This window comes from Typopeltis vanoorti, chromosome 15 (assembly GCF_054136105.1).
Source record: "Typopeltis vanoorti isolate ZY-2024b chromosome 15, IOZ_Tvanoo_1.0, whole genome shotgun sequence".
NCBI lineage: Eukaryota > Metazoa > Arthropoda > Arachnida > Uropygi > Thelyphonidae > Typopeltis > Typopeltis vanoorti.
This window is the reverse complement of record NC_143563.1, coordinates 1,112,091-1,139,842: the sequence shown is the minus strand read 5'-3', so window position 1 is coordinate 1,139,842 and position 27,752 is coordinate 1,112,091. Positions and strand designations below refer to the sequence as shown.

General features: G+C 36.9%; 1 protein-coding gene across 2 annotated transcripts in view; it reads left to right on the top strand.

Moving 5' to 3' along the window:
* Pgd (phosphogluconate dehydrogenase) overlaps nt 1-27,752 on the top strand; it is a 246,262-nt gene that overhangs the window by 48,778 nt on the left and 169,732 nt on the right. For both annotated transcript variants that reach the window (XM_090405817.1, XM_090405816.1), the window contains exons 2-3: nt 2,573-2,648; nt 10,426-10,570. In XM_090405817.1, coding sequence (XP_090261943.1) covers nt 2,573-2,648; nt 10,426-10,570 — 221 coding nt within the window. The remainder of the gene's footprint in view (nt 1-2,572; nt 2,649-10,425; nt 10,571-27,752) is intronic.

The following is a 27,752-nucleotide window of genomic DNA, read 5'->3' as shown; positions in this document are numbered from 1 at the left end:
TCATGCCCGATATTGGCAATTTCCTCAACAACATTATCCATTTCATTTGAAAAGCTTCCAAAATCTTTTGCACAATATGGAAGAATGTGCTTCCAAACGGGTCGCATATTGCTAGCAGTAATTTCATTCCAATATTGATGAATATTTTCAATAGCAGATTTAACATTAAATTTCTTCCAGAATTCTACTAATATCATATAATTCTCACCAGATGTTGCTTCTATTGCCTGTTTAAATGTTCTTCTCAGGTAGTATACCTTAAAGGTTGCGATAATCACCTGGTCCATAGGTTATATGAGAGAAGTTGTATTTGGCGGTAAAAATTTGGAACATAGTATACATGGAAGTAATGTAGTATGCAATTAAACATAACTTTGTAAAATGTTTTAAATCGATGACTAAATTATTTTATTTCATTCTGATGAGTGATTTTTTAAAACAGTTAGCCATAAAAATGTATAGATAGAAAATTTTTAAAATCTGTAACATTTATTTTTAAGATGTATATGGGCGCACTAATCGAATTTTAGAGGCACACTAATCGAATTTGGGTATCGAAAAAAATTACGCACAGTAATCGAAAGCGCACTAATCGAGGGATTACTGTATTAAGGAACATAAAAAAATAATGTCCCAGTTTGTGAAAATAACATCCTAGCTAGTGAAAATGTGCCCCAGATTGTGAATTTCTAAAGTTGACTACCCTGTACTACTTTAAAGTTTTGTGTAATCATGCTAATATTTTAACTGGACATTATTGCAAATGAATGTAGTGCAAAGTTTAGGATTTAGGACACTTGGAAGGAGTATATGGATTGTGTTACCAAATTTGAGGAGTTTAAGGTGGATAATGTTGATAATACTGCTACTGCTGCAAATGAAATATTTTTCTGTAATTTATAAATATAGAAAATTAATTTTTTATTTTCTTTAATAAAGGAAATTTTATGACTCTTTGATGTGACACTTCTGTAATTATATCTCTGTTATTACTAATTATAAAAATTTAACTTGTGAAATTTCACTAATGAAATCTAGTACTATATTTTTAAAGTTAAAATACATAATGTTCCTTATGTTCATATGCAGAGAATTGAGTTAAAAGGGCAGAAAAATTAGATCTCATAAAACTATGGGTTGTGCTGGCACCCTACATTATGGAAATTAATCATGAGAAGCAATCGCTCTGCCTGTTAATTCAGGGCACGTAACTCTTCACTAGATTAGCCATGTTTATCTAATAAAGTCGTTTTTATTAGAAAAATATGTTGCAGAAGCCAGTGTGATCACATTTGTTGTTATAAATAAGACAAACACAGTTTACTCATAATTCAGCCCCTTAATACTGTCTATCATTAAACATTCATTGGACTGTACTAAAGTTAGTTCCGCCTAATTTTTTTAAAAAGAATTATAATATATTTTTCAGAGTCAATTACTGTTTAAATATATTTGTTGGTTTGAAGTATTAGTCATCTGTGCACTCGTGCATATATTCATGAAATGCAAAAAAATAACTTAACCTTCAACTGCCATTCATTTTGTTCAAGTACAATTATCAACACTGGTACAGGAAGTCAACATATACACCTGGCCTTAATTGTCTCGGAGATCTCCATATGGTAGGCTTAATTACATTACATTATTAGGCATACTTTGAAATATTATGGTGATGTCATAAAATTACTTAATGGAATAGAATGGAATAAGAATGCTAAATATATGTGAAATAACTGGTCATGCATTTTTGTTCTGTAGAAAGTAATGTTTGAATATTTGGAATTTTCATGAATTCCTGATAAATTGATCTAACCGACAGATAGAATCATCTCTTGAATGTAAAGAAGTGATTTACAACATTGATCAACTATTTTTAATAAATTTTATTAATACAAAAAATTGTGTTTTATTTTGATTAGTTGCCTTATGTTCTTTGTTCATTAAAAGTGGATTAATATTTAGTTTGTTAAAATATTGTATTGCAGTATATGATTAATTTGACTGAAACCAGTAGGAAAGATAGTTTGAATTCAGTAGTTTTATTTTGTACTTCTCTCTCTCTCTCTCTCTCTCTCTCCAAGTTAGTTTTGTGAATGCTTCTTATGACAGCTGTTCTTAATTTTGAGTATTTTTGAAATTGTAGAACTTTCACCTTGTGAGCTTTTTACAAGTTTTTTTTTTTATCAAAGATAGCAAACAGTTGTTGTAGTATAAATTAAATGATTTGAAAAATATTTTTATTATAAAATTTTCATATAACTGAAAGTATAGTTGTTTAAGTTAATTGTTATCTTCATAAAATTAATAAAATAATTTGGATAAATTTTGGTTTAAATCTGCATATAATTTTTAAAACTCGTAATTTATTTATATCTGCAATCAAAAATAATCCACTCTACCTGTTTAAAAAATATGTCAGACAGGCACTAAGTTAAGTAAATATACATTTGTCCAGGACTTGTTTTAATGTAGCCTTCAAAGACTAAATTTCATTTTGAATGAAATATGAGTAATAGAGTGTTTATTTTTTGTATTTATTGTTTCTGTGTGTTTATGATGTTGTAATTTTTAGAGCTGACATAGCCTTAATAGGCCTTGCTGTGATGGGACAGAATATAATACTCAACATGAATGATCATGGATATGTGGTAAGTCTCATTTCATTCCACTCTTAGCATTTTATATCTCTATAATAACTACTAGTAGACATATCCATTTTTAACTAGGGTTTAAACTGTAATCTACTATATAGCATTCTGTAAATTAGTTTTTCCTATATTAGTTTTATATAGTTCTAGATTATTCTACAATTAATGTACATTAACCATTGAATCTGAACCTTTGTTTTTCTACCTGTAAGGTACTTGCTCATAATCATCTCCCTAGTATGGTAGCATATAGCTTCCCCACCAGCTGTATGTCTGAGGGAATAGGATAGGATAGGTAAAACTAAAGCAAAAAAAAAAAAAAAGTTACATTTAATTCTGTCACTTGTTAATACTGAATTCACACAAAATAATTTTGTAAAGGATGGTTATTATTATTATTATCCTAAGACCCCCATGGATCAGACTCATCTAGGAAGTCCCCTTTATCTTACACACAGCTCATCATACCTTGCCTTAAACACATTCAAATTCTCTTCAGACACCACGCACTCAGGCATAGTTCCAATCATTCAAACTCTACATTCAAAAAACCTTGCTTCTCACTCCTTCTTCACACACACTCCTTATATAAACAGCTTCTAGGGTCTTGTTCTCCTCTGATCTCCCACCATTTTTTTGTGAAAAACCTCTCAACGTTGATCCTATAACAACCCCTTACCAACTTGTACATCTTTATCACATCACCCTTCTTCCTCCTATTCACTAGACTCTGTAAATTGCATCTTCTCAATCTTTCTTTATATTCAACATTCCAGAGATCAGAAACTACCTTACTCAATTGCCTCTGGACCCTTTCCAACATCTCTTCATCCTTTTGAAAACCAGGTGACCAAATCTGTGCACAGTAGTCCATATGTGGCCTAATCAAGGCCTTATACAATCAAACAAGAATCTCCTTACTTCTGCAAGTCAGTGTCCTTCCTCCGCATCATTTCTAGAATTTGTTGTGTTGTCCTCACAGTTTTGGCAATATGTCCTCTAAGTCTCAGATCATTATCACCCCAAGATCTCTTATTTCCTCCACCTCCAGCAATATATCCCCACCAAGCATAAATTCTACATCCCATCTCGGTTTGCTAATTTTTAAAAATTTACATTTTGCCACATTGAACTGACATCCCCACTCCTGTGCCCACTCACTTGGTCTATTCAAGTCTTCTTGTAAGCCACAGCATCTTCTCTACTCCTCATTCTTCATCTCAACTTTGCATCATCTGCAAAGAGTTGAACATCCAAATCTTCCTCGATATCATTAACATAGAGGTTAAATAGCAATGGCCCTAAAACAGACCCCTGAGGCACACCACTGGTGACTTTCCTTTTTTGGAATATTGCTCCCCCATACACAGTATGCTGATACCTATCAGATAGTTAATCTCCAATCAAATACATTAGTCTAATATCCAACCTCATCTGCTCTAGTTTGACTATCAACTTGTCATGTGGTAATCTATCAAAACCTTTACAAAGTCTTAGTATACTACTGTGTATCCATCTCCTGCATCCAATGCTGTTGCTGTCATCTTATTGTAATAAGTAAGTAGATTACTAAAGCAGACCTCTCTTTAGCAAATCAATCCTGTCCATCAAAAATAATACCACTGCTGCTGTCACTTAGTAAAAGCTTATGAAAACCAGGCCTCTCCAACACTTTAATCAGAACAACTGACACACAGTTCTGTCACCTTCCGTACGAAGTGGTAAAATCTTGTCTTCCTTCCACTCCTTTGGAACTTAATCCAGTGCAAGACTCATATTAAACAAATATATGTCAAGTCAGATGTCAACTCCCTGGCATGTTTCTTCAAAATACATGGTGATATATTATCAAGTCCCACAGCCTTATTAACATCAACATCATGATGTCACATTCACAAGAATAAAAGCCCTTTATGAGCTGCTCATTAAACAGCTTAACTATATCCTCTGCAGCAATTGTTCTTAAAGCATTTTCTCTAATCAATATCATCCTTCCATAATAATAGCTAACTGCTGCTCATATTTCACTTTTGCTACCATTACCAACCAAGTCACCTTCCTTGCCTGTTTTTTTTTTTTTTTTTGTAATCCTCATGAATTGATTATTACAACTCTTATATTGCTTCCATAATACCTTTTTCTCTGTATTGCATGTTTATCTCTACATTCATCCATTTCATACCCACCTTATTTAGCATTCTGACCCTTTGAATACATTTAGACATTGCTTCTACTATGTAGATAGTTCTTGAATACCATCCAAGCAGCATTGATCTTCTTTCTAGCCAGCTCCTCATTCCATGCTACATCTGCAAGCTGTCTCATGAGCTTTTCATAATTATCAGACTTTTTTTTTGTAGTTCCACATTTGCTCTTTCCTCACTGCTGGCAACCGCCCAGGAAATTATTTAATGGTCACTCTCACTAGCTGGAGCATGATTTGACATCTCATTTATAACAACATCCTCTGATTAGATGATCAAATCCAAGATCCTCAATCCCTGAGAACCAGGGATTGAGGGTCTTGGTTTTTACTCTTTCACATCACTTCTTACTTAATCAGATTCATTCTCTGCACTCATTTCTCTACCTTCCAGCAGCAGTCTCCCAAATGACTCTCACCAAAATCATTCAAATGCAGTCCGTCACTGTTACTGTTCATCCTTCAAACTTATTCTGCACATAACAAGCTGCACTCCTTTCTCCTCACATTTCCACTAACACATTCACGATCTTTGCTCTCCACCTCATTTCATCAATGTCATACCTACCACACTATTATCTTTCATCCTTCTCAACAGCCTCCTGATATCTAATCTTAAATGTTCTTAGTCAAGTCATTTGTTTGTCCCTATTACCACTACCAACTCCTTTGCCTGCTTAATCCTCATATCCAATGCCTCAATCACTCTATTCATTTTACCTTCAGGAAAACAAACCTTGTGCATCTTCTTATTAACCACACCTCTAATAATCGAATCCCCCATACAATGGCATCTCACAAAAGAAAATCAAAATTAAACTCCTGTAAAGACAAAGTCACCGCCATCTTTCTTTTGCTGCTGCTCTAAGTTGAATGCTTTTGTAAACAAAATTAGACAAACAAAATTACACACTAAAAACACTGCAAGCACAGAACTTTAACTGCAACTCTTACTCATAAGCACACACACTCTTATTTACAATTAATTATTCCAAAAAACTTATCTGAAATGAAAGCCTTCTTTACACCTTCCATTGAAACACCACCAGTGACCTCAATTTAAAAAACTTTCACAGTTTACACATATAACAAAAAATATATAGAATAAATACATCAAAGATGCTAAGAAAACAAGTGTTCTCTGCCAGGTTGGCAGGAAAAAGACCCAGAGGAAGACCAAGATATAGGTGGATTGATACAATAAAACATGCCTTAGAAGATAGAAATATAAGATCTGATAATGTTGGAGTCTTGACAGGTAATGGACTGATTTGGTGGAAAATTGTAGATAGGAAGTTAGTACTACATGAAAAATTTACATCATTACTATCATATCCTGTATACCCCTTGAGGGTACATGGCAGGAATTTGATGATGAGGTATGAATGATGCTAAGAAATTATATTCTTAGTTTAATCCTTTATTACTTAAAACTAAATATGTTCAAAAAATTCTATTATATTTCATCCAGAGTTATGTGGACATCGTTAATAGCCAGACTTTTCTGTCTCTCTGACAATGTCCACATCACAATGGTTGAAATATATTGGAGTTTTTGAATAAACTTCTGTATATAATATTTTGTTACATGTAAGCTCTGATTTATTTAGTTATAGATATGTCTAGTACACATGTTCCATTAAAACTATTTAAAGAATGGTGCTGATTAGTCACTTGCTTACTTTTGTAATGCTGGTATTATTAATAGCAATTATGATTTGCTTTTTCCCTTCTTATGAATTTTCAAAGTTTCGAAAACACGTTACTAAATGCAGTACAGTAAGAGAAGAATACACAATAATTAATGGTGGTAATTAAATTAATGTGTACTCTTTACACAATCAGATTATTTAAAATAATTAAATTCTTAAGTATAAAGCTGAAATATTGAATTTGTTTCATAGTCTTTACTTAATTATATGCATAAGATGGTTTATTATGAACATATTAGTAATAATAGATGAGACTACCTCATCACTAATATTGTAGTCTCCTCTTCTGACACTATTACTACTACCTGTTCCCAAATATGAAAACATTTTTTGCATGTGAATCCACACTAGAAAATATTTATTATACTTGACAAATTATGTTCTTATTTTAATCTTATAGTGAAGTATAAGCATTAGCATGAAATAATATCACCATGAATAGTCTACATGAATATAGATTCTGTTGACTTCACATTGCTGTAGCATCCTATAATGCAAAGACATTATGTGAAGGGCCACTACCCAGACTGGTATCAATCTTTATTGAGGTCTCATCAATGGGAATGAGATCCAAGAAGATTCCAAGGTAACTGTTCTGGCAGAGTTGATTGGTTGGACCTGTGGTCCCTTATCCCTTTCTCAGATATACAGTGAGATTGTTGGATTAAGGATTATTGAGCACTTGGCTCACTCATTATGGGCTATTGGTAGTAAGATTAAAAAAACAAATAACTTCTGTACAGTTTTAGATTCTACAAAAGATACCAAACCAGCAAGAACACATGCACTTTAAATATGTAATGCTTCATCCATAATTCCAAACAATCTTCTAAATCTGTAAATCATGTGCAGTGGTTGAACCACCTCTCATGTATGACAGGTGGTTCAGCAAACACAAACACACAAATTCATAACAAAAAATATATACTGCTCAGAAAGAAGTCAGTGGGCCCCATAGTGTGAGGAACAAACAGCCTTACTACATCTTACTGAGGTGGTTGCCCACCTCATTAAGATGTAGGACGCCCTTTCACTGCAATGACTTAAGCAATCCTACAGGGCATACTTTCCCACAAGCATACAATAGCAATCAGTGGGGATTTTGGACCATTTTTCTGTAGGCATGTGTTGTGGGGGCAGATGTCTTCGATTGATCTGACCCAATGCTGCAGTTCATCCTGCAGACGTTCATTAGGGTTCAGATCAGGGCTCTCTGGAGACCAGTTAGATCTGATGATGTTCATGTTCCACAATCCCTTATGATATGTGCTTTCTTTCAGCATTGTCCAGAATGTTCAGATAGCTCTGAGTTCAGCGTTCATGGCACCAAAAACAGAGGTCTGAAGCCAAACCAAGAAAATTGGGACTATACCATCACACCGCCACCTCCAAATTTCACAGTTCGGATTACATACTCTGGTAAGAGAGATTTACTGGGTATCCGCCACACCCATATCCATCCATCTGCTTGGTAAAGGATGTAATGTGATTTGTTGCTTCTTATGTCCTACTATATATGCTCTTTCCACCACTGAAGATGGTGCTGTCTGTTGGTTCGTGTATGTGGCTTGCATATTGTTGTCCTACCATGGAAACCCATGTTGTGAGCCTTGGTTCCTCATGTTTTTGTGCAGATTCATGTTGCAGTCAGTGGCTTGATTTCTGCATTCAACTTTTGGCCGGCGAATGGCAGTTTTACATGTTATCCTTCGTAACCCTATCATCACATTTGGTGAGTGTGGTGGGTCTTGCACTGCATGTAGCATTTGCAGTTGACTCCCTGCCCTTCGATCTCAGTATTTTATCACTAATTGTTGACCTGGAATGACCTAATTTGTCAGCAATTTCCTAAACACATAGGCCTGCAACATGGCATCCTATCACAATGCCTCTTTCAAACTCCATCAATTCCCTTCTTCCAGCCATTTCACCCAGACAGTTGCACTGACTTGGACCTTGGGTGCATCATATTTCTCCAATTTATGCTGGTTACAAAATGTGACTCATTATATTGCACGTTGCTCATGGGGGAGGGGGTCCACCATTGCTTTCTTTTCAAGCAGTGTATTTATATATCCAGATAACTATGTATAAAATTTCATTTACAACATTTTTATCTGTCATAAAGATATGATAAATTCTAATGATATATACAGGGTGTTCGGGATAAATTTGACAGTTTCGTAAGGAAAAAGAAAATCTTCTTTGTATCTATTAAATTTAATGAATTGACAAAAACATTACAGGCAGAGTTAATTACAATACTATCAACAAGATTTACTCAAAATAACCACCATTAGCATCGATCACAGCTTCAATCCTGCTTCGGAACCTCGAACAAGCTGATGCTACAGTCTCCCTGGGAAGGGCCGCAAAAACTGTTTTAATTTTATCCATTAACTGGGCTTTTGTATTACTGGAAGTGCGATTGGTGTCTTTTTCAACTGCGCCCCATACAAAATAATCCATGGGGTTAAGGTCTGGGGAGTTTGGAGGCCAAACATTTGGACTGGTGAAGTCGTAGAAATTTTCAGACAACCATTTTTGACTTTTCCCAGAGGTGTGGCAAGGGGCCGAATCCTGCTGCCATACATACGGCCTACCATTGGCTACCCTTGTTATCCAGGGCTTGACTACAGTGTTTAGCAACTCCACGTAGCCATCTGAAGTCAACCTGAGGCCCTCTTGGAAAAAATGCGGAGGCATCACATTGCCTTCAGAGGATACACATCCGAAAACCATCACAGTTTGGGGAAATTTAGTCTGCATTACACGAGGAATGTCCTTTGTACTGTATGCAAGCCATCTGTTATTCTGCGTGTTGTGTTTTTGATCCTGGCAAAAGTTTTTCTCATTGGAAAAGAACCAGATTGTTTGTGGTTCCGCAGGATGTTTCACTTTGCTTAGAAGTTTCTTCGCGTTTATCAAACGTTTTTCACGGGCCTTTTCTGTAAGCAGCTGACCTTTGCGGCGCTTGTATGAGTAGTAGCGGAGGTCTTCATTGAGTGCAAGCTTCATAGTAGAGGCTGCAACATTCATTTCACGTGACAAAACCCGAATTCCAATGCCAGGGATCTTCAACACCTGTTCCTGCAGATTTGCGAGGAATTCTGCTGTACGAACGCAATCAGATCGTCTGCTAGGGATCTTTCTTCTTGCTACATCCTCGTAGTCACCATTGCAAGTCTCTAGTTCATGCCTGATTGTTTTTACTGTATTCAGGGAGCATTGGGCAGCAGTCGAAATATCCTTATTTTGATGGCCGGCACGAATCATCATGATACAAGTTATTCTCTTCCATGATTCAGGTGGGTTCCAGCTATCCATCCTTTCTGACATCTTGTATATGAATGAAGAAGGGTCCAACCTTTTAAATGAAGAGAAGTGTGTGTTAATACATGTAACTTACGGAAAAATATAATTAATTATAAATATGTCAAATTTATCCCGAACACCCTGTATTTATACATCCTATATCTTCAACCCTTACTACTTATATATTGATAATGTAACTAGTCTTTGCTGGCTTATTTGATTTGATGGATAGTATTTGTTTTCTAGACTGTATGCAGTAGGCTTGAATTATTGTGTTGTCATCCTTATTTGTGAATATCTTTAGGAGTAAGATTATGATATTTCATTATACAATTAGTGGTTTGAAAAAGTTCCATGTATAGGTCTTTAGAGTCATCTCATTATCTAATTCTTAGCTCTCCCATGTACTAATATACTGTTGGTCTACAAGCTTTCATGGCGAGGGGACTGACATAAAAAAAAGTATTGTACTTGCATATTAAGTTTTCTGTCTTAGTTCTGAGAAATAGATTGACATTCAATGAATTTTTTTTTTCCTTCTCCATAGGTGTGTGCATATAACAGAACAGTAGAAAAAGTAGATAGATTCTTGGAGAATGAAGCTAAGGGAACAAAAGTCATTGGTGCTCATTCTCTTGAAGAGATGGTGTCAAAGCTAAAGAAGCCTAGAAGAATAATGCTTCTTGTTAAAGGTCTGTATGGAATTGATTATAAAAAAATTACTGGTAATAAACAAATTGTTTTCCTCTACTTTATTGTTTTCTAAAATATCATACAGGATGTATGATATTTTATACATACAACGAATATGAAGAAGTGAAAAAAATATCTCTCACTTTTAGGCGATATCTTTTATTGTGAGCAAAATTATTACTAATTTCTTCTTAATACATTCATGTTAGGAAGTGTTTTGAACATTTACCATACCTACTGGAGCACTCATCACTGTATATATATCACATCTGCATCAGGTGGGCTTATTGACACAAAATTTACATGGCATGCAAGTTACAATTTTTTTCGGTAGAATTTTATTTGTAAAATTGGCAATTGTGATCGTTCTTAATAACATTGAAAATCTCAAATGAAATTCAAACTGTTTTCAAGCTACATATACTCACACATATATCTGTATTTGTTTTATATGAATCATTAGCTTTCGGCACCAGATGACTGCATTATAAACAAATGTTACCACAATGGAATTTGGACAAATGTTAGGACAATTGTTTTTAGTTAGATACTGTGTTTGGCAGTACAACAAATGGTTTTGCTTGAGTCTATCCAGCATAAGTTTCTGTGGGAGGGGACATATGTTTCATTAGGTAGTGCTGCTTTTATTCCAGTTATCTCTAATTACACTACACTATGTTAAAGATACCAAGCAATTTTAAACCTGGTTTTACCCCATTTTTTCCAAGTAAGCAAACAGACAAAATGTCAAGTTTGTGCCTGCAATTTATGCAAGACTAGCTGATCCCACAGGTAGTGCAAGATCAAGGCAACTCGTGGTAGAGGTGGAGAAAGCTCTGATCACTAATCTTAATATTTACCCTTAATGCCAAAACACATCTCCAAGAAGGGGATGTATGATGTTTTGTATTAAAGGCAAGGGGCCACTACCCAGACCGGTTTCGACCTTTATTGAGGTCGAATGGGAGTTCATGCCTTACATCACTGGCCGCTTTAGATTTAAAAAAAAAGTTGTGCTGAGAGTCAGCTTGATAGTGAGAGAGGAGGAGAAAAGATAGAGTGGATAGTAGTAGATAGTTAAAAGAGGCCTCAGTCGATCTACTTGGCCTGACTTAAATGTCAGCACCAAGCAGATCTCCGACATTATCTCCCTCCATCCGTTCTTTTCAGCTTTCCCCGGTCAGTCACTTCTTCAGGTATCTGCCTGAGGAAAGTGGGGAAAAACAAATGAAAGAAGCACCACATGAAAAAGAGGAACCAGTAAATAACATTAAAAATTACATATAACAATTTGTAAGAAACTAGGTAAATTCTGAAATTTCAACCTGAATGACCAGTTTAATACTGAGAAGAGCGGGGGAAGAGCCTGGCCTGGGTGGTGCAGCCCACAAGGAGCTGCACCGCCTCGGTGTAAGCCTTCGCAGCCCAGGTTCTCAGGATACCCCCTCCTGTGCGGAATAGACATAGACCTTTTTTACAACAAAAATTCTAATCTGAAAGAGGACAAAAAGAAGAAAAAACAAACCAGAATTTTTTTTTTTTTTTTTTTTTTCCTCGCTCTGGCACGGATCAATACTAGGAGTCCGACTGACTTGTTAGGCGAGGTTTAAATCCTCCTGCTGTCTATTGTTGTGGGTTTTAATGATGAGATCTGCTAATTTGTCTCCACGGACGTGGTTTAGCATGTAGAGGCCTCTATGCAGTGCTAGTCCCACGTCGTCCTCTGCATTGATAAGACCGATGATCTTTTCAGGAGTGATTTCATCTATATTATCGACAAACACGTCGTTCCATTCTGCGCTGACGACTCTTGGCCCGTTTTGTCCTGTGAGTATCAGTTGAATGTCTCCGAATGTTTCTATTGCTTTTCGTAGTCTCGCCGCCTCCTCGGGGAAATCTTTTAAGAGATGCAATATAGGTGCATTGGCCTTTGCATGAGGGAACTTTGTGGGTTCTAAAGTTGACTTTATATTTCCAACTTGTGCTGGACTTCCTTGTTTCGATTTTTTAATATTTACTTCTTCAGAGCTGGCTGGCCTCTTTTGTGTGGTTTCTGCATTGTTGATTTCCATATCTACTGCCTCCGTGTCCTCGTCTATTGTGACTGCAGCGATAGTTCCATTTTGTTGGTGCTGCTGGTTATTTTCGGTTGCTACGTCTGTAGTGGCGGTTTGATCGGTGGCCAGTTCCTCCTGCCCTTCATTTCTCCTGGTTGCAGGCTTCTCCACTGTTGTATTTGGCAGTGTTTCGGAGGTGGCGGCATGATTCTTTGTTGTTCCCTCATGCGCGGCCTTCAGGGTGGGGAAATCATTCGGTTCTGCGCCAATAACATTTTGGGCTGTTGTTTCCGTGTTAGGCGTAATAGTGCCTCCCAATTTTTCGGCCAGATTTCTGTCCGGACAGGTGTCTATTTTATGGCTGTTAATGCCGCATTTTAGGCATGTCAATTGGCCCTGTGCTAGTGTATGACCCGCTGTTAGGCAGTTCTTACACTTTAACTTCGGGCACTGGGCCCCGGGATGAGTCACGGCTCCACATTTAAAACATTGCCTCTTTACTCCCGGGTAACTCACCATTACCCTGGCCGATCCGATCATTACAAAATTTGGAACTTCTGTTTTCATCGTTAACGAGAATGTGACTTCCCCCGACATCCATTCAGGGTAGTCAGCGTCTTTGCCTACTTGGACATCTCGTACGGTTCCCCATTTCGAAAAGACTTGATTAATTATGTCGTTCCCTCCTTCTAGGTATTCCATAGGGAATCGCTCTATTCTCATCTTTTTAGAGATGCTACCAACGACAAAAGGATGGCAAAGTTTCCCTTCACACTCAACCCCTTTGAGTAGTTTCTCCCTTGTTGTTGTATTTTTACAAACTACTTGATATCTGCTTACCCCATAGGGGGTAAAGCCAGAAATATTATCTGCCCCTACGCAGTCAATTAGCACTTTCGCAAACGTCCTCTTGTGTACACTTGCGTCGATTTCGAACCCGAGGTTTCTTACTCTCGGTAGAGCCGAAGACATACTTCAAAAAAAAAAAGGGAAGAGTAGACCCTTGTATGATCCAAGTCCACAAAAAGACAGACCTGTAGAAAGGCCAAGCTTTCCCTGTTTGCAGATAAGAAAAACCTATTAAACTTAGTTACAGGGGGAACACAAAGAACCAAAGAAGAAAAAAAAAAAGACAAAGGGTTCTTACCAAGGCAGCAGGACTGTAATAGGAGCTCTCTCTCGGGGTCTGGAAACTGGAATCCAAGGCTGGGATACTTTCACTGCAGAGCTGGAACATGGAGCTTTCTCTCGGGGTCTCATCAGTGGGAGCCAGGCTAGAAATACCAAGATTTAGTAATGCAGAGCTTGTAAGTATTTTACCAAAACGAGTTACCATAAGGTGTTATAACCTTATTAAATAAAAATCTCAGGAGGAGATATAGATGTAGAGAGTATTTTTAACTTGGGTATAGTTATGTTAAAGATACCAAGCAATTTTAAACCTGGTTTTACCCCATTTTTTCAAGTAAGCAAACAGACAAAATGTCAAGTTTGCGCCTGCAATTTATGCAAGACTAGCTGATCCCACAGGTAGTGCAAGACCAAGGCAACTCGTGGTAGAGGTGGAACAGGTGGAGCAGTTGCCTTGGTCTTGCACTACCTGTGGGATCAGCTAGTCTTGCATAAATTGCAGGTGCAAACTTGACATTTTGTCTGTTTGCTTACTTGGAAAAAATGGGGTAAAACCAGGTGTAAAATTGCTTGGTATCTTTAACATAACTATACCCAAGTTAAAAATACTCTCTACATCTATATCTCCTCCTGAGATTTTTATTTAATAAGGTTATAACACCTTATGGTAACTCGTTTTGGTAAAATACTTACAAGCTCTGCATTACTAAATCTTGGTATTTCTAGCCTGGCTCCCACTGATGAGACCTCAATAAAGGTCGAAACCAGTCTGGGTAGTGGCCCCTTGCCTTTAATACAAAACATCATACATCCCCTTCTTGGAGATGTGTTTTGGCATTAAGGGTAAATATTAAGATTAGTGATCAGAGCTTGCTCCACCTCTACCACGAGTTGCCTTGATCTTGCACTACCTGTGGGATCAGCTAGTCTTGCATAAATTGCAGGCGCAAACTTGACATTTTGTCTGTTTGCTTACTTGGAAAAAATGGGGTAAAACCAGGTTTAAAATTGCTTGGTATCTTTAACATAACTATACCCAAGTTAAAAATACTCTCTACACTACACTAATTGTTGCCAAATATATCACATAGATTGTAGATGTTCCTGTATTGTATACAGTGATACAATAAAATAATTTGTTTTATACAGCAGTATAGCCTGGTGGATAGGGTATGTTGTTCATTATATAAGGACAGTTACTTCTAGTCTTCAGACAGTATACATATAGAGAGAGTAATAATTTATCTATTCCTAACTGAAAATGAATCCTTCTATAAGAAAAATGCATCTGATGAAAGTCAGCATATATTGAAACCTATGCAGGAAATCCACATGTTCTAGTGATGAGTTTTCTGAGCCAATATCAAAAAAGATGATTCTGATGATGATTTCAATTGTGCCTTATATTTACAGAGCAGTTCCTCATGTGATGAGGAAGATATTTCAGAAAGTAAGTTTCATACAGTACAGTAGAAGAGTTCTTCTTCTTATTGTGCTATCTTCTATCGAAGGTCAGCGACCATCTTGGCGAACAAACTGCGCTCTTGTGCTAATCTGAGCAGTTGTGTACTGCTCTTTCCTGTCCACGTCTTGATGTTGTCAAACCATGATATTCTTTTTCTTCCTCTAGTTCCTTTGCCATCAATTCTTCCTACCAAAATAGTTTGTAGAAGTTGGTATTTGCTGTGTCTCATGATGTGGCCAAGATATGATGATTTTCATTTCTTGATTATTTGTACAAGATGTTTAGCTTTGCCAATGGATTTTAAGACATCTTCATTGGTAATTTTTTCTGTCCATGATATCTTTAGCATTCTTCTGTATAGCCACATCTCAAAGGCTTCGATTTTCTTGATGGTTGTCGCCTTCAATGTCCATGTTTCAACTCCATAGAGCAGAATAGACCACATATAGCATTTCAGCATTCGGCATCTGACTTCCATGTTTAGGTCTTTATTGCAGAATAGTGTTCTCATTTTCATGAAGGACTGCCGTGCAACTTCAATCCTTGTCTTTATATCTATTTCTGGATCCCACCGTTCGTTAAGCCAGCAACCAAGATATTTATATCTTGACACTTGATCAATATTTTTCCCATTGAGTGTCAGTTTCATTGATGAGGCTGGATGTTTGCTGATGATCATGTATTTTGTCTTGTTGATGTTTATATTTATTCCCCTTCTTTAGCTTTCTATGTATACTCTGTCAATGAGTTTTTGGAGATCCATAATATTATCTGCAATTAGCACGGTGTCATCTGCATATCGAAGGTTGTTAACAATCTTTCCATTTATTGTGATTCCCTCTGAACATTCTTCCAATGCTTTTTTAAAGATTACCTCTGCATATATGTTGAACAGGAGCGGTGAGAGCACACATCCTTGTCTCACTCCTCTTTTGATGTTAATATCACTGGTGGTAATGTTGTTTAATTGAACGGTAGCTGACTGATTCCAATACAGATTTGTTATTAGTCTTATGTCTTGTTCGTCTAGCCTTATTTGTTGAAGGACTTCTATTAAGTTAGTGTGTCTGACTTTGTCGAAGAAGAGTTACTTTTATTATTATTACATGACACCTCTAGGGAGTCTAAAGACTCATCATGGGAGGGCACGCTACTTTTCTAAATACATCCCATCTGCTCCACTACTACTTAATTCTCCAACTATGACACTACTACCATCAACAGTATCTCTTGCCCATCATCACCAACACAGTATTTTTTTGTCTGTAAATTGCTTGCATTCTGAAGGCCGATTTGTCTATACACAGGGTGAAAAACCAGAGTTTCCAGGATAAAAAACCCTGTTACCACTGTATGAGATCGGCTAACTCACTTTGAACTGAAAAAGCCCATATAAGGATTTCCCTCGTCACAACGAGGATCGAACCCAGATCTTTTCCAATCGAAGGGGATAATGTTCTGTTATTCTTCCAATTGTGCTACGGCTGCTTTTACTACTTGATGTGGAAAATTCATCTGTAGTGTACTATGCATTCCTAACTGATGAACTTATGGAATTCATGGTAAGAGAAATTTATCTGTTTGGTAAATTGTTGGCAAATTGGGCCATTCAAAGTCAACAATCAGTGATATCATACTGAGGTGGAAGCCAAGGGAATGAACTGCTCAACTGCAAGTGCTATCCACAGTGGACAACCCATCACAGTCACTGAACATGACTGTAGGGCACTACAAAGAATAATATATAAAAACAAAAACATTCAGAACCAATGGTCACAACATGGGTTTCATTGGTAGGACTGCAATATGCAAGCTTCCCATTACCTTACCCAACAGGCAGCATCGTCTTCACTGGTGCAAAGAGCTTGTACAGTGGGATGTGGAAGCTTGGAAAGCTGTGTTACGGAGTAGTGAATCACACTGCATCCAATACAGAGCAGATGGAAGGATGTGGTGAATACCTGGTGAATGTATCTTAACAGAGCATTCAACTCCAACTATGAAATTTGGTGGTGGCGGTATGATGGTATAGTTCTTTTTCCTGATTTGGCTTCTGACCTCTGTAGTGCCACAAACATTGAACTCCAAGAAGTATCCGAATATTCAGGACAATATAATTCTTCATACTTCTTGGCATTTATATGGAACTGACTATTGTCTCTTTCAGCAGGACAGTGCACTGTGCCATAAGGCTGCTGCTGTAACTGTGTGCTTTGTAGTGATGAACATCTGTAGGATGAACTGGAGTGTTGGGCGAGGTCAAGGGACATCCATCCCACAACAGTCTAGGAGCAGATTACATGCCTACAAATAATGATCCAAAATTCCCATTGATTGTTATTGTATACTTGGGAAAGCATGTCGTGTAGGATTGCTGCAGTCATTGCAGGGAAAGGACGTCCTACATCGTATTAAGGTTGGTGCCATGGCTGTTTGTTTCTAATGCTATGGTGTCTGTTGACTTCTTTCCAAGCAGTGTGTGTATATATATATAATTAAAGAAAGAAATGCACATATATATTATACTACTATGTAAAAAACAAACAAACACTTATTATTATTATTATTATTATTACGTGACATCTCCAGGGGGTCCAAGACTCATCGAGGGAGGGCACCTACTCTACCTCTCTCTGTCTCCACCACTCATTCCACCACCTACAATGAACCACAACTACCTTCATCATCTACCTTAATGAAATATCGATGAAATACCGACCACTACCACTAGTATTTTCACAGACAATCGCAAACATCCATGCCCTCTGTGGGATTCGAACCCGCAGCCTTTTGGCTGGAGAGCAGATATGCTAACCACTCAGCCAACCAGGCCGGCAAAATATAAAGTAAATTATTTATCATCATCATCTTCATCCTTTCAGGGATTTAGACTTAATGGCCTCTTCTGGTCTCTTTCCTTTGTTGTCACTAAATTCTATATTCTCCAAGGTGGTATCAGAGAATTTTTTTTGGGTAGTCTTGAACTGTCCATTCTTTCGATATATTCAATCCACTTCTTTCTCTATTCATATACTTTGTCCAACACGGTCTATTTTTAGTAGTTTTTGATGTCTGCTGTCTTTTGTAGGAATTTCATTTCTTCATTTTCTATTCTTTTTCTTCTGTGGTTTTTATGGTTCATAATTCATTTCCATACAGTAGAAGGTCCTTGCCAAAACTTCATAAACTGTTATTCTTGTATGTTTGGTTATGTTTGAAAATATTATTGATCATTCCTGTTACCTTTAGAAAGTGTGAAGTTTTGGTATCATTGTCAGCTTCTTTTGTTTATGATACAGCATATCCAAGGTATTTGGAGCATTTAATTTGTTCTAAAATTTTAATTTCAATCATGATTTTATTTCTGACTGGAGATGGTCCTTTAAGAGCCATGATTTTTGTTTTGTCTGTTAATATTTGCATTCAAAATTTTTAGCAGTTATGTTTAAGGTGTATATTGATGTTTGGAGTTCATCTTCACTTCTCGCTGTGATTATCTGGTCATATGCAAAACAAAGGGTATTAAGTATAGTTCTACGATCCAGTTTAAATGCTGATTTTATATTTTTTCCCATTTCTTTACTATTCCATCTACATAGACATTAAATATGTGGTGACATTGGGCATTCTTGATGGAACCCTCCATTTATTGATTTTCATTTTGTAACTCTTTCATTGATTCTAACTGCTATTTGGTTGTTTTGTGATGCATGTTAGTTATTGCAGCATGCAGCTAATTTGGAATGTGTAGATTTTTGAGTACAATCTACAGTTTGTTCCTAAAGACTCTGTCAGAGACTTACTGCTCATCCAAAAATACTATGCATGTATATCTGTGTTGAATTCGCAGTGTTTTTCCATTAAGATTTTAATGTAAAAGCTGGGTCAATGCATGATCGCTCCTTTTGGAGAGCCATTTTGTTCTTCACAAAGTTTATCTTCTATATATGATTTAAGTTTTGAAATTAATATTCATGCATATAACTTATAACTAGTATTCATTCTCCTTATTCTTGTATAGTTTTAACAGTTGCTCTTATCACCTTTTTTATATATTGGAATGATAATTCCAACTTTATGGGATTTTTTTCTTGCTGCCAGATATTGTTAAATAATTTTAAGTCATTTGATGAATAGGATGTCTGCATATTTAATGTGTTCTGTATTTATTCCATCTTCTCTAGGGAATTTTCCTGATTTGCTTTGCTATATTGCTTTGGATTTCTTGTAATGTTATTTCTTCCACTGTATAGTTAGCAGTTAGCATTATATTCCTTGATGAGTTTCTGATTCCCTGGAGGTCTCTTTTAATAATAATAATATCAGTTTTAAATAGAAAAATACACGTAACAAACAATAAATTGTAGAAGATGATTTGTTGTTCCATCAACCCATATGTATTTTTGCCACACCCACATGAATCGCCTGATCATCATTATTAGATCATAGGATAAGCTCTTTCCTATTGTTATTTACTGATCTGCCAATGTATGCATCCACTGTTTATTATTGGTTAGTGATTTATATTAACAAACAAATCCCTTTCCATCTATTCATAAGTTATTATTTTTTTTAATATGCTTATCATAAATGCAAATATTCAAGTGTATATAGGTTTATAGGATCATGCATTTTTAACTCCACTCCCAGTGAATTATAGGACATACAAACATATAATATCACAAATGTAAATTATTTATAATCCATCTGACAGAATTGAAAGCATTTGCTCATGCCTATTCTTTCTCTCCCTTATATTTGCCATTTTTTACATCTTTTAGTAATTCAAGTATAATAACTAATAATCAAATATACCATTCTCTTTAATTATTGTTTTCTAATAGCCAGGCTGGCTGGCTGAGTGGTTACCATATCTGCTCTCCAGCCAAAAGGCTGCAGGTTCGAATCCTGCCGTGGGCATGATGTTTGTGATTGTCTTTAGAAATACTAGTGGTGGTGGTCAGCGGTAGATGGCATTGGTGTAGTTGCTGTAAGTTGGTGGATTGAGTGGCGGTGGCAGAGTTGTGGAGCAAGTGCCCTCCCTCAATGAGTCTTTGGACTCCCTGGAGGTGTCTAATAATAACAATAATTACTATTACTATTATTAGGCACCTCCAGGAAGTCCAAAGACTCGTTGAGGGAGGGCACCTGCTCCACAACTCTGCCTCTGCCACTCAATCCATCAACTGACTGCTACTACACCAACGCCATCTACCGCCAACCACCACCACCACCACCACTGGTATTTCCAAAGACAATCACAAACATCCATGCCCACGGTGGGATTCGAACCCGCAGCCTTTTGGCTAGAGAGCAGATACGCTAACCACAATAGTAATATATCCTGAAAAAGAACATTCTTTTCCACCCCCACTCCCTCCACTGAATTAGTTAAAATTTAACTAGTCATCATGATAACCTGTACATCTGATGTGCAGGCATGAAATTACTGGAATCCACATTGATTCTTCTCAATTTGCTGGATTATTATGTTCATGGCGAGAAACCTACAGTTGCCCCAACATGAACACTAAACATGTTTCCAAATTATGAAACATAACAGACATGAAATCTCCCATCGATTTAGATTTAAAAACATCTTAATCATAGACAGGGAAAAATATGAAATTCATAAATGAAATCACTTGCAAAAATGTAGAATAAGATGCCATAAATATTAGACATTTCATGCACTAATAAAAATGTTTTGTTAGATAGGCTTCTGACTGTTGTTCATAATAAATATGATATAACCACATAAAAAAATTTTCTACTAGTATTTAAATTTTATGGTGTACTTCAGGAATATAATTTTATCTGATTGAAAGCAGATAAGAAAAGACATATATAAAAAAGAAACCTGAACTGGAACAATGTTCAAAGAAAGAATTTGGGTGGATAGAAAGAAGTGGAGAGCTTTATCTCCCTGACTTGACTATTTGTGTTGGAACAGTCATAGATAAAGAGAAGAGAGAGAGAGAGAGAGAGATTTGAAAACACAGGAGCAGAATGATTCTTAAAACAAAAATAATGTTAATAGAATTGCTGTTAAATGATAGTTAATATTATGTTGATGTCATGTATCCTTCATTGTTGATCTGTGCCAGTAATGCCCTTCGTGACCCTGTCCTGTGAATTTCGGGTCTTTTATATAGGCTGACCAAAGTTGTTTTAAAATAAGGCTCTGCCCTGGTTTTCACTGGTTTAGGCTGGTCATTTCTGAGTCTTCTTTAAAACTTAAAAAAAAAACTATTAAATTCAATATGGCATTCTGAATTCCTAGACTACCTGATATTTTTCATTTGTAGTATGATAATCATCATCATCAAATTCCTGCCATGTACCCCCAAGGGGAGTACAGGATATGACAGTACTACATGAAAAAAATTACATCATTACTAACTTCCTATCTACAATTTTCCTCCAAATCAGTCTGTTACTTGTCAAGACTCCAAAATTATCAGATCTTATATTTCTATCGTCTAAGGCACTTTGTACCGTATCAATCCACCTATATCTTGGTCTTCCTCTGGGTCGTTTTCCTACCAACCTGGCAGAGAACACTTGTTTTGCTAATCTTTCCTCTCCCATTCTATTTAAGTGACCATACTACCTGAGATTAGCTCTGCTAACGCATTCCTAGATGCTGACAATGTCAAGTTCTTTCCTAATATCCTCATTTTTAATATGATATTGCCATTGATGCCATCTGTTCATGCCTCGAATCTTTCTCAGGACTCTCATATCTGCAGTCTCTAGTCTTTGGTCAAGTGTTTTACTTCTGACCCAGCTCTCAGATCCATAAGTTAACACTGGTTTGAACACTGTCTTGTATACAGCTAATTTAGTGTTCTGACTAATTTCTCTCTTATTCCATATGAATTTATTCAATTGACTTCCTACCATACCAGCTTTGTTGATTCTGTTGTCTATTTCTATATTTAATTTATCATCTTCAGTAAAAATCGTGCCTAAGTAGCTGAAATGTTTTACTTGTTCCACAGGTTCTCCATTCACAACACAGTTGACATTTTCAATGATTCTGCCTATTTTCATTGTCTTTGTCTTTTTATTGCTGACCTTCATACCATACTCTTACAACAGCTATTCAATTTAGTCAGAGAATCTTGCAGACTTGTAGCAGATTTATTTAGAAGTATAACATCATCTGCATAAAGCAAAGAGCTGACATTAACATCTCCAATTTTTGATATCAGATTTAATACCACTTTCCTTCATAATGTGATCCATATAGATAATGAATAACAGAGGGGATAATGTACATCCTTGTCTCACACCAGATTTAACATTAAACCATCTTCCTGTACTTCCTTCAATTCTAACTGCTGACTCACAACTCAAATAAAGACTAAGTATTGCTTGATATAATGCCCCATTGACACCACACCATAACTGCAGTGTATTGAATAGCTTCTCTCTTGGCACTTTGTCATATGCCTTTTCCAAATCGACAAAACTTAAATACAGATCTTTGTTATATTCCCATGCTTTCTCGACTATTTGTCGTAAAGTGAAGATCTGATCCTGACAGCCTCTATTTGGCCTGAATCCAGCTTGTTCTTCACCAAGCTTTTCTTCCACAATTCTTCTCAACCATTTCTCAAGTATACTTGCATAGATCTTGCCAGGAACACTCAGTAGGGCAATACCTCTGTAATTCTCACATTCAGTTTTATTTTCCTTTTTATATATGGGTACTATGAGAGCTCTACTTCAATCATCGGGAATTCGTCCCTCTGTCCAGGCTTTCTGAACTATGCAGTGCAGCCACTGTAAGACTTTTATACCACTATACTTCAGCATTTCTGGTCGAATATCATCTACTCCTGCTGCCTTTCCACATTTCAAGCCTTTTTCTTTTTCTACTTCAAGTATGGATATGTATTCCTGACTGCATGCCTGGTCAGTGTTTTTTATCACTGTGATGTCATCACTGCTTGTTTCATTTAGCAGTTTTTCAAAGTAATTACTCCATACTTCAAGGATATCTTTTTCTCCTGTTTTCATGTCACCTTTATCAGCACTCTTTTACAGCACTCTTTCCTCCATTCTTAAACTTCTTCAACAAGCTCCAGAATATTTTGCCACCTTCTTGATATTTATTTTCTATATTCTTGCCAAAGTCCTCCCATGACTTTTGTTTAGCTAGTTTTACACACTGTTTAGCTCTCTTACATTTGTCTCTGTATTCTGTAAGAGTAAAAGCTGACTTATTTGCCAGGAACTTTTGATATGCTTTCTTCTTTTCCTTCACTGCCTCTTTAACTTCCTGTGTCCACCAGGGAGTTCTGATTTTTTTTTATCCTTGCACACAACCTCACCACATGCCTCTCTGGCAGAATCAATCAATGTTTTCTTCAGAGTTTGCCACTGAATCTCCAAGGTTTGATTCCTGTTCTCAAACTCTTTCATTTTCTTTTCAATAATCTTTGTGTATTTTAGTCTACAGTTCACATCTGAGAGCTGCTCAACTTTTATTCGCTTTAAAACTTTCTTACATGTTATTCTTTTCAATATGAAATTCAATTTTATCCTGCTCAAGACTAAATAGTGATCACTTCCAATTTCAAATCCTCTGTACACTCTGGTGTCCTGCACCAAGGAGAAAATATCGCTATCAACAATAACATGGTCAATGAGACTTTTCTTATTCCTAGCCTCTTCTCTCCATGTGAATTTGTGCACATTTTTATGTTGGAACATGGTGTTAGTAATAACCAGTCCATGTCCTGAGCAGAAATCCAACAGATATTTGCCATTATTATTAGCTTTGCTCTTTTCACCAAATTTTCCCAAAATATTTTTGTATGTCTCACAATCATTTCCTACTCTGCTATGTAGATCCTCAACAAGGACCAACTTTTCCTTTTTCATTGTGTCAGTTGCTTTTCCTAAAGCGTCAAAAAATTTCTCCACTTCTACCTTAGTAGAGCCTTCTGTGGGACCATAGGCACAAATAAGTCTCATTGTCCAGTTCCCGATTCTTATATTTGCCCACATTACTCTACTTGAGACTGACTGCCATTTAAGAAGATTAGCCTCGTATTTTGTGTTGAATACTGTGGCTACTCCTTCTTTTCCTTGATTGTCATTGCCTGAATATAACATTTTGTATTTATTGCTCAGAAAGATCTCACCAGTTTTGGTCTTTTTTGTCTCAGTCACCCCTATTATGTCGATCTGGTACTTATCTAATTCCTCAGCTAGCTCCATTTCTTTGCCATTCAGGATTCTTATGTTGATAGTACCGATCTTTAACTCTGGTGATGTTGGGTTGGGGTTTGTTTTCAGATTTGTTCCAGTAGCTGACTTTTCGCTATTCACCCTGGTTCCCTGGTGAAAAACAACGGGGGCCTTGTTTAACCGGGCGACGCCCCAGCCGGCATGAAATTTTGTCATGTTGTACCATCATTTTTTTATTTTGGTTTAACCAATAAGAATACAATTTGGTCGGCTAAATCCCAAATTGCCAGCCCATCCTCGTTCGTTCAGTATCAAAGTAGATACCCAACAGGGTGCACCACGAGAAGGTGAGGATTGGACATTAGGTCAGAAGCCCTGGTTGGTTCTCCACATTCCTTTAAAGGCTATGTGGAGGTCTCCTCTCAGTTATACAGCTTTGACCCTTAAGCACCCCGAATATGATAAGCCAGGCCTAATTTGTATTTTTCCTTTCTCATCATCCTTAGAAAGCTGTTTCATGCATATTTGTACTGGCTGTCCTGTTTGTTGTGCCACATGCACAGAATATTTTATATATACCTGGCATTTAGAAGTGGATGAGATTGCTTGGGAGATCTTAACATTGTGGAAATCTTTTTCATATGTGCGAAGTTTACTTTGAAGTTGTGCTGTTTGTACATCTCAGCTGTTTTATCTCTGATATTCTTGATGTGCTGCAATGTGATTGCATTCTTATGGATGTTCTAGTCATGGGCTTGTCTATTTTACCACCAGATTGACATTGATTTACTTGGATACTGAGCAGTTGATGTGAAATCAGCATTATGTTGACTTCTATGTATACAGAGAGAAATATGCACAAAAGAACATGTCAAGGATATCAAAGAAAGAAAAACGCACAAATCAGACCCGGTGATTTGCACAAAATGCAGTGTAGTGTATAATAAAAACCAAGGCATTATCCTAAACCAACTTTTTTCAACTTGCATAAAAAACCTGAAATTCACAGAAACCAGGTTATAGATGACTATTACACAGAGACATTATTGTGAAGGACTTGTCATGGAGTCTAAAGATTCACTGTGGGTGACTCGTACTATCCACACAATACCTATACTGCTTCTTCTTGAAAATGTTCATGGATAAAGCATTGTCAATAGACTCTGGCAACCTGTTCCCCTTGCTTACCAATCTCCAAGCAAAACATTTCGCCTGAGGTCCTTACTAATCTCATTCTACCTCAATTTCAGGAATGACCATTTATTCCCCCTCTCTAGCTAAGTGTTGAAAAATTTTCTTTGTATCAATCCTTTAAAACCACTCTTTTCAACTTAAAGGTTTATCACATACTCTCTTCCTATCAGCCAACTTCTGTAAACCATTAATTCTCATAGGGAACATTCCACAGGCTGTCCACATTTGGTTGCTTGCCTCTGGATCCTCTCCATCACCTTTATCTCCAAGAATCTGGAGAAAAAGTGGTGGAGAGGCCTTATCTCCACAGTAATCCAGATGTGGCTCTATCAAAGCCTTATAAAATATGTGTGTAGAAAATGTAGGGAGAATGAGGAATTGAAGCGTATTTCGGATCGTGAGTGTGATAATTTTGTCAAACTTCAGAATGAAGAAAATAGCGATATGACAAGAAACGGCAAGGTTGTACATGAGAATTATGAGAGTGTGAATGATAGTATTAATGGTTTCTCAGAGAATAAAAAAGATGAGATAGATGCATTGAGTGAGATCGCATTGTTGAATGGTGCGATAGAAAGGGCAAAACAGCAGCTAGAGTGCATGAACAAAAGTCGACTGAATGAACCAACCAGTAATAAAAGGTATGACAGGAAAAATAGGCGTATGAATGTGAACATGAACAAAATGAAGGATAGAGTGCTGTATGGAGACTCGTTAGTATGAGATGTGTTAGTAGAGGATTTGACAATATCGTACCAACCTGGTACGACCATAAAGGATGTAACTGAGTCTATTAGAGAGCAAAAGGAAAGGGTGAAAGAAATGATTGTTGTGGCAGGTACGAATGATTTGAAAGGAGATAAAATGGAAATGATAGAAGACCTGAATGAATTGTTTGAGGTAGCAAAAGAAAAGAGTGAGAGAGTTAGAATGATTAGTCTTTTGCCACGGTATGACAGTAAAATGTTTAAAAGGGGGACCATAATTGCGAATGACTTTATGCGTGGGTTATGTATGACGAGTGGTGTGGAATTTGTGGACGTGTGGAGTGAGTTTGATGGGCGAAAGGATCTATATAAGATGGATGGCCTGCATTTGAATGATTATGGTGTAAGAAGACTTGAGAGAGTGTTGCTGAATGTAGTGGATGAGCAAATTCAGGGAAACTAGATTTGTTAAGAGGGGAGGGTAGATATACAGTCCTTAGGGAGGCAGTTGAATGTAAGAATGAATATAATATGCTAGAGTAAATAAGGACAGCAAACCAGAGTGGGATAGTTAATATAAGGCATCAAGGTAGGGTTGGGGCTAATGGGGGACTTAAATTCATGTACACTACTAATAGGAGTATTAGGAAGAAGAAGGAAGAGTTTTTGGCCATGGTTGGCACTTCCAGACCACAGGTTATTGGTATTAGTGAAACATGGCTGACTGTAGATGATATAGCTAGTGGGATTGAATGTGATGGGTATAGTGTGTTCAGGAATGACAGAGAGAATAAAATGGGGGGAGGAGTATTGTTGATGATAGCTGATGAGCTACAGCCAAGGAGAATAGAAGTTGAATTGCAGGATAGAGAAAAGAGCACATTTGAGGCCATTTGGTGTGAGATTGTGGCTAGCAGAACTAAATATACAATTGGGTGCTGCTATAGACCAGGTGATGGAAAAGATGGTGGTGACAGTATGCACAAGCAAATAGAAGAAATGAGTGGAAGGAGGGTGATTATTATGGGAGATTTCAACTATGGTCGCATTGATTGGAGTGAGGAGAGGACACACGGGAGGAAGGAATTGGATTTTATGCGGTTATTAAGGGATAACTATCTGCGACAGCATGTAATGGAAAATACTAGTGGTCAGAGAGTGCTTGACCTAGTAATTACATCTGAGGATTTGCTGTAACAAATATGACCACATTGCCACCAATCGGTGAGAGTGATCATAGGGTCTTGACTTGGGAGGTGGCTAAAGGTGTAGAATTTTCAATTAAGACAGGGTACATGTGGAATTATCGGGCGGGAAAGTATGACAAGCTTAGGAGTTTGATTGGCTCAGTGCCATGGCATGTACAACTGCAAGGACTAGAAGTTGATAGTGCATGGGAGGTAGTTAAGAAGTGCTTGCATGA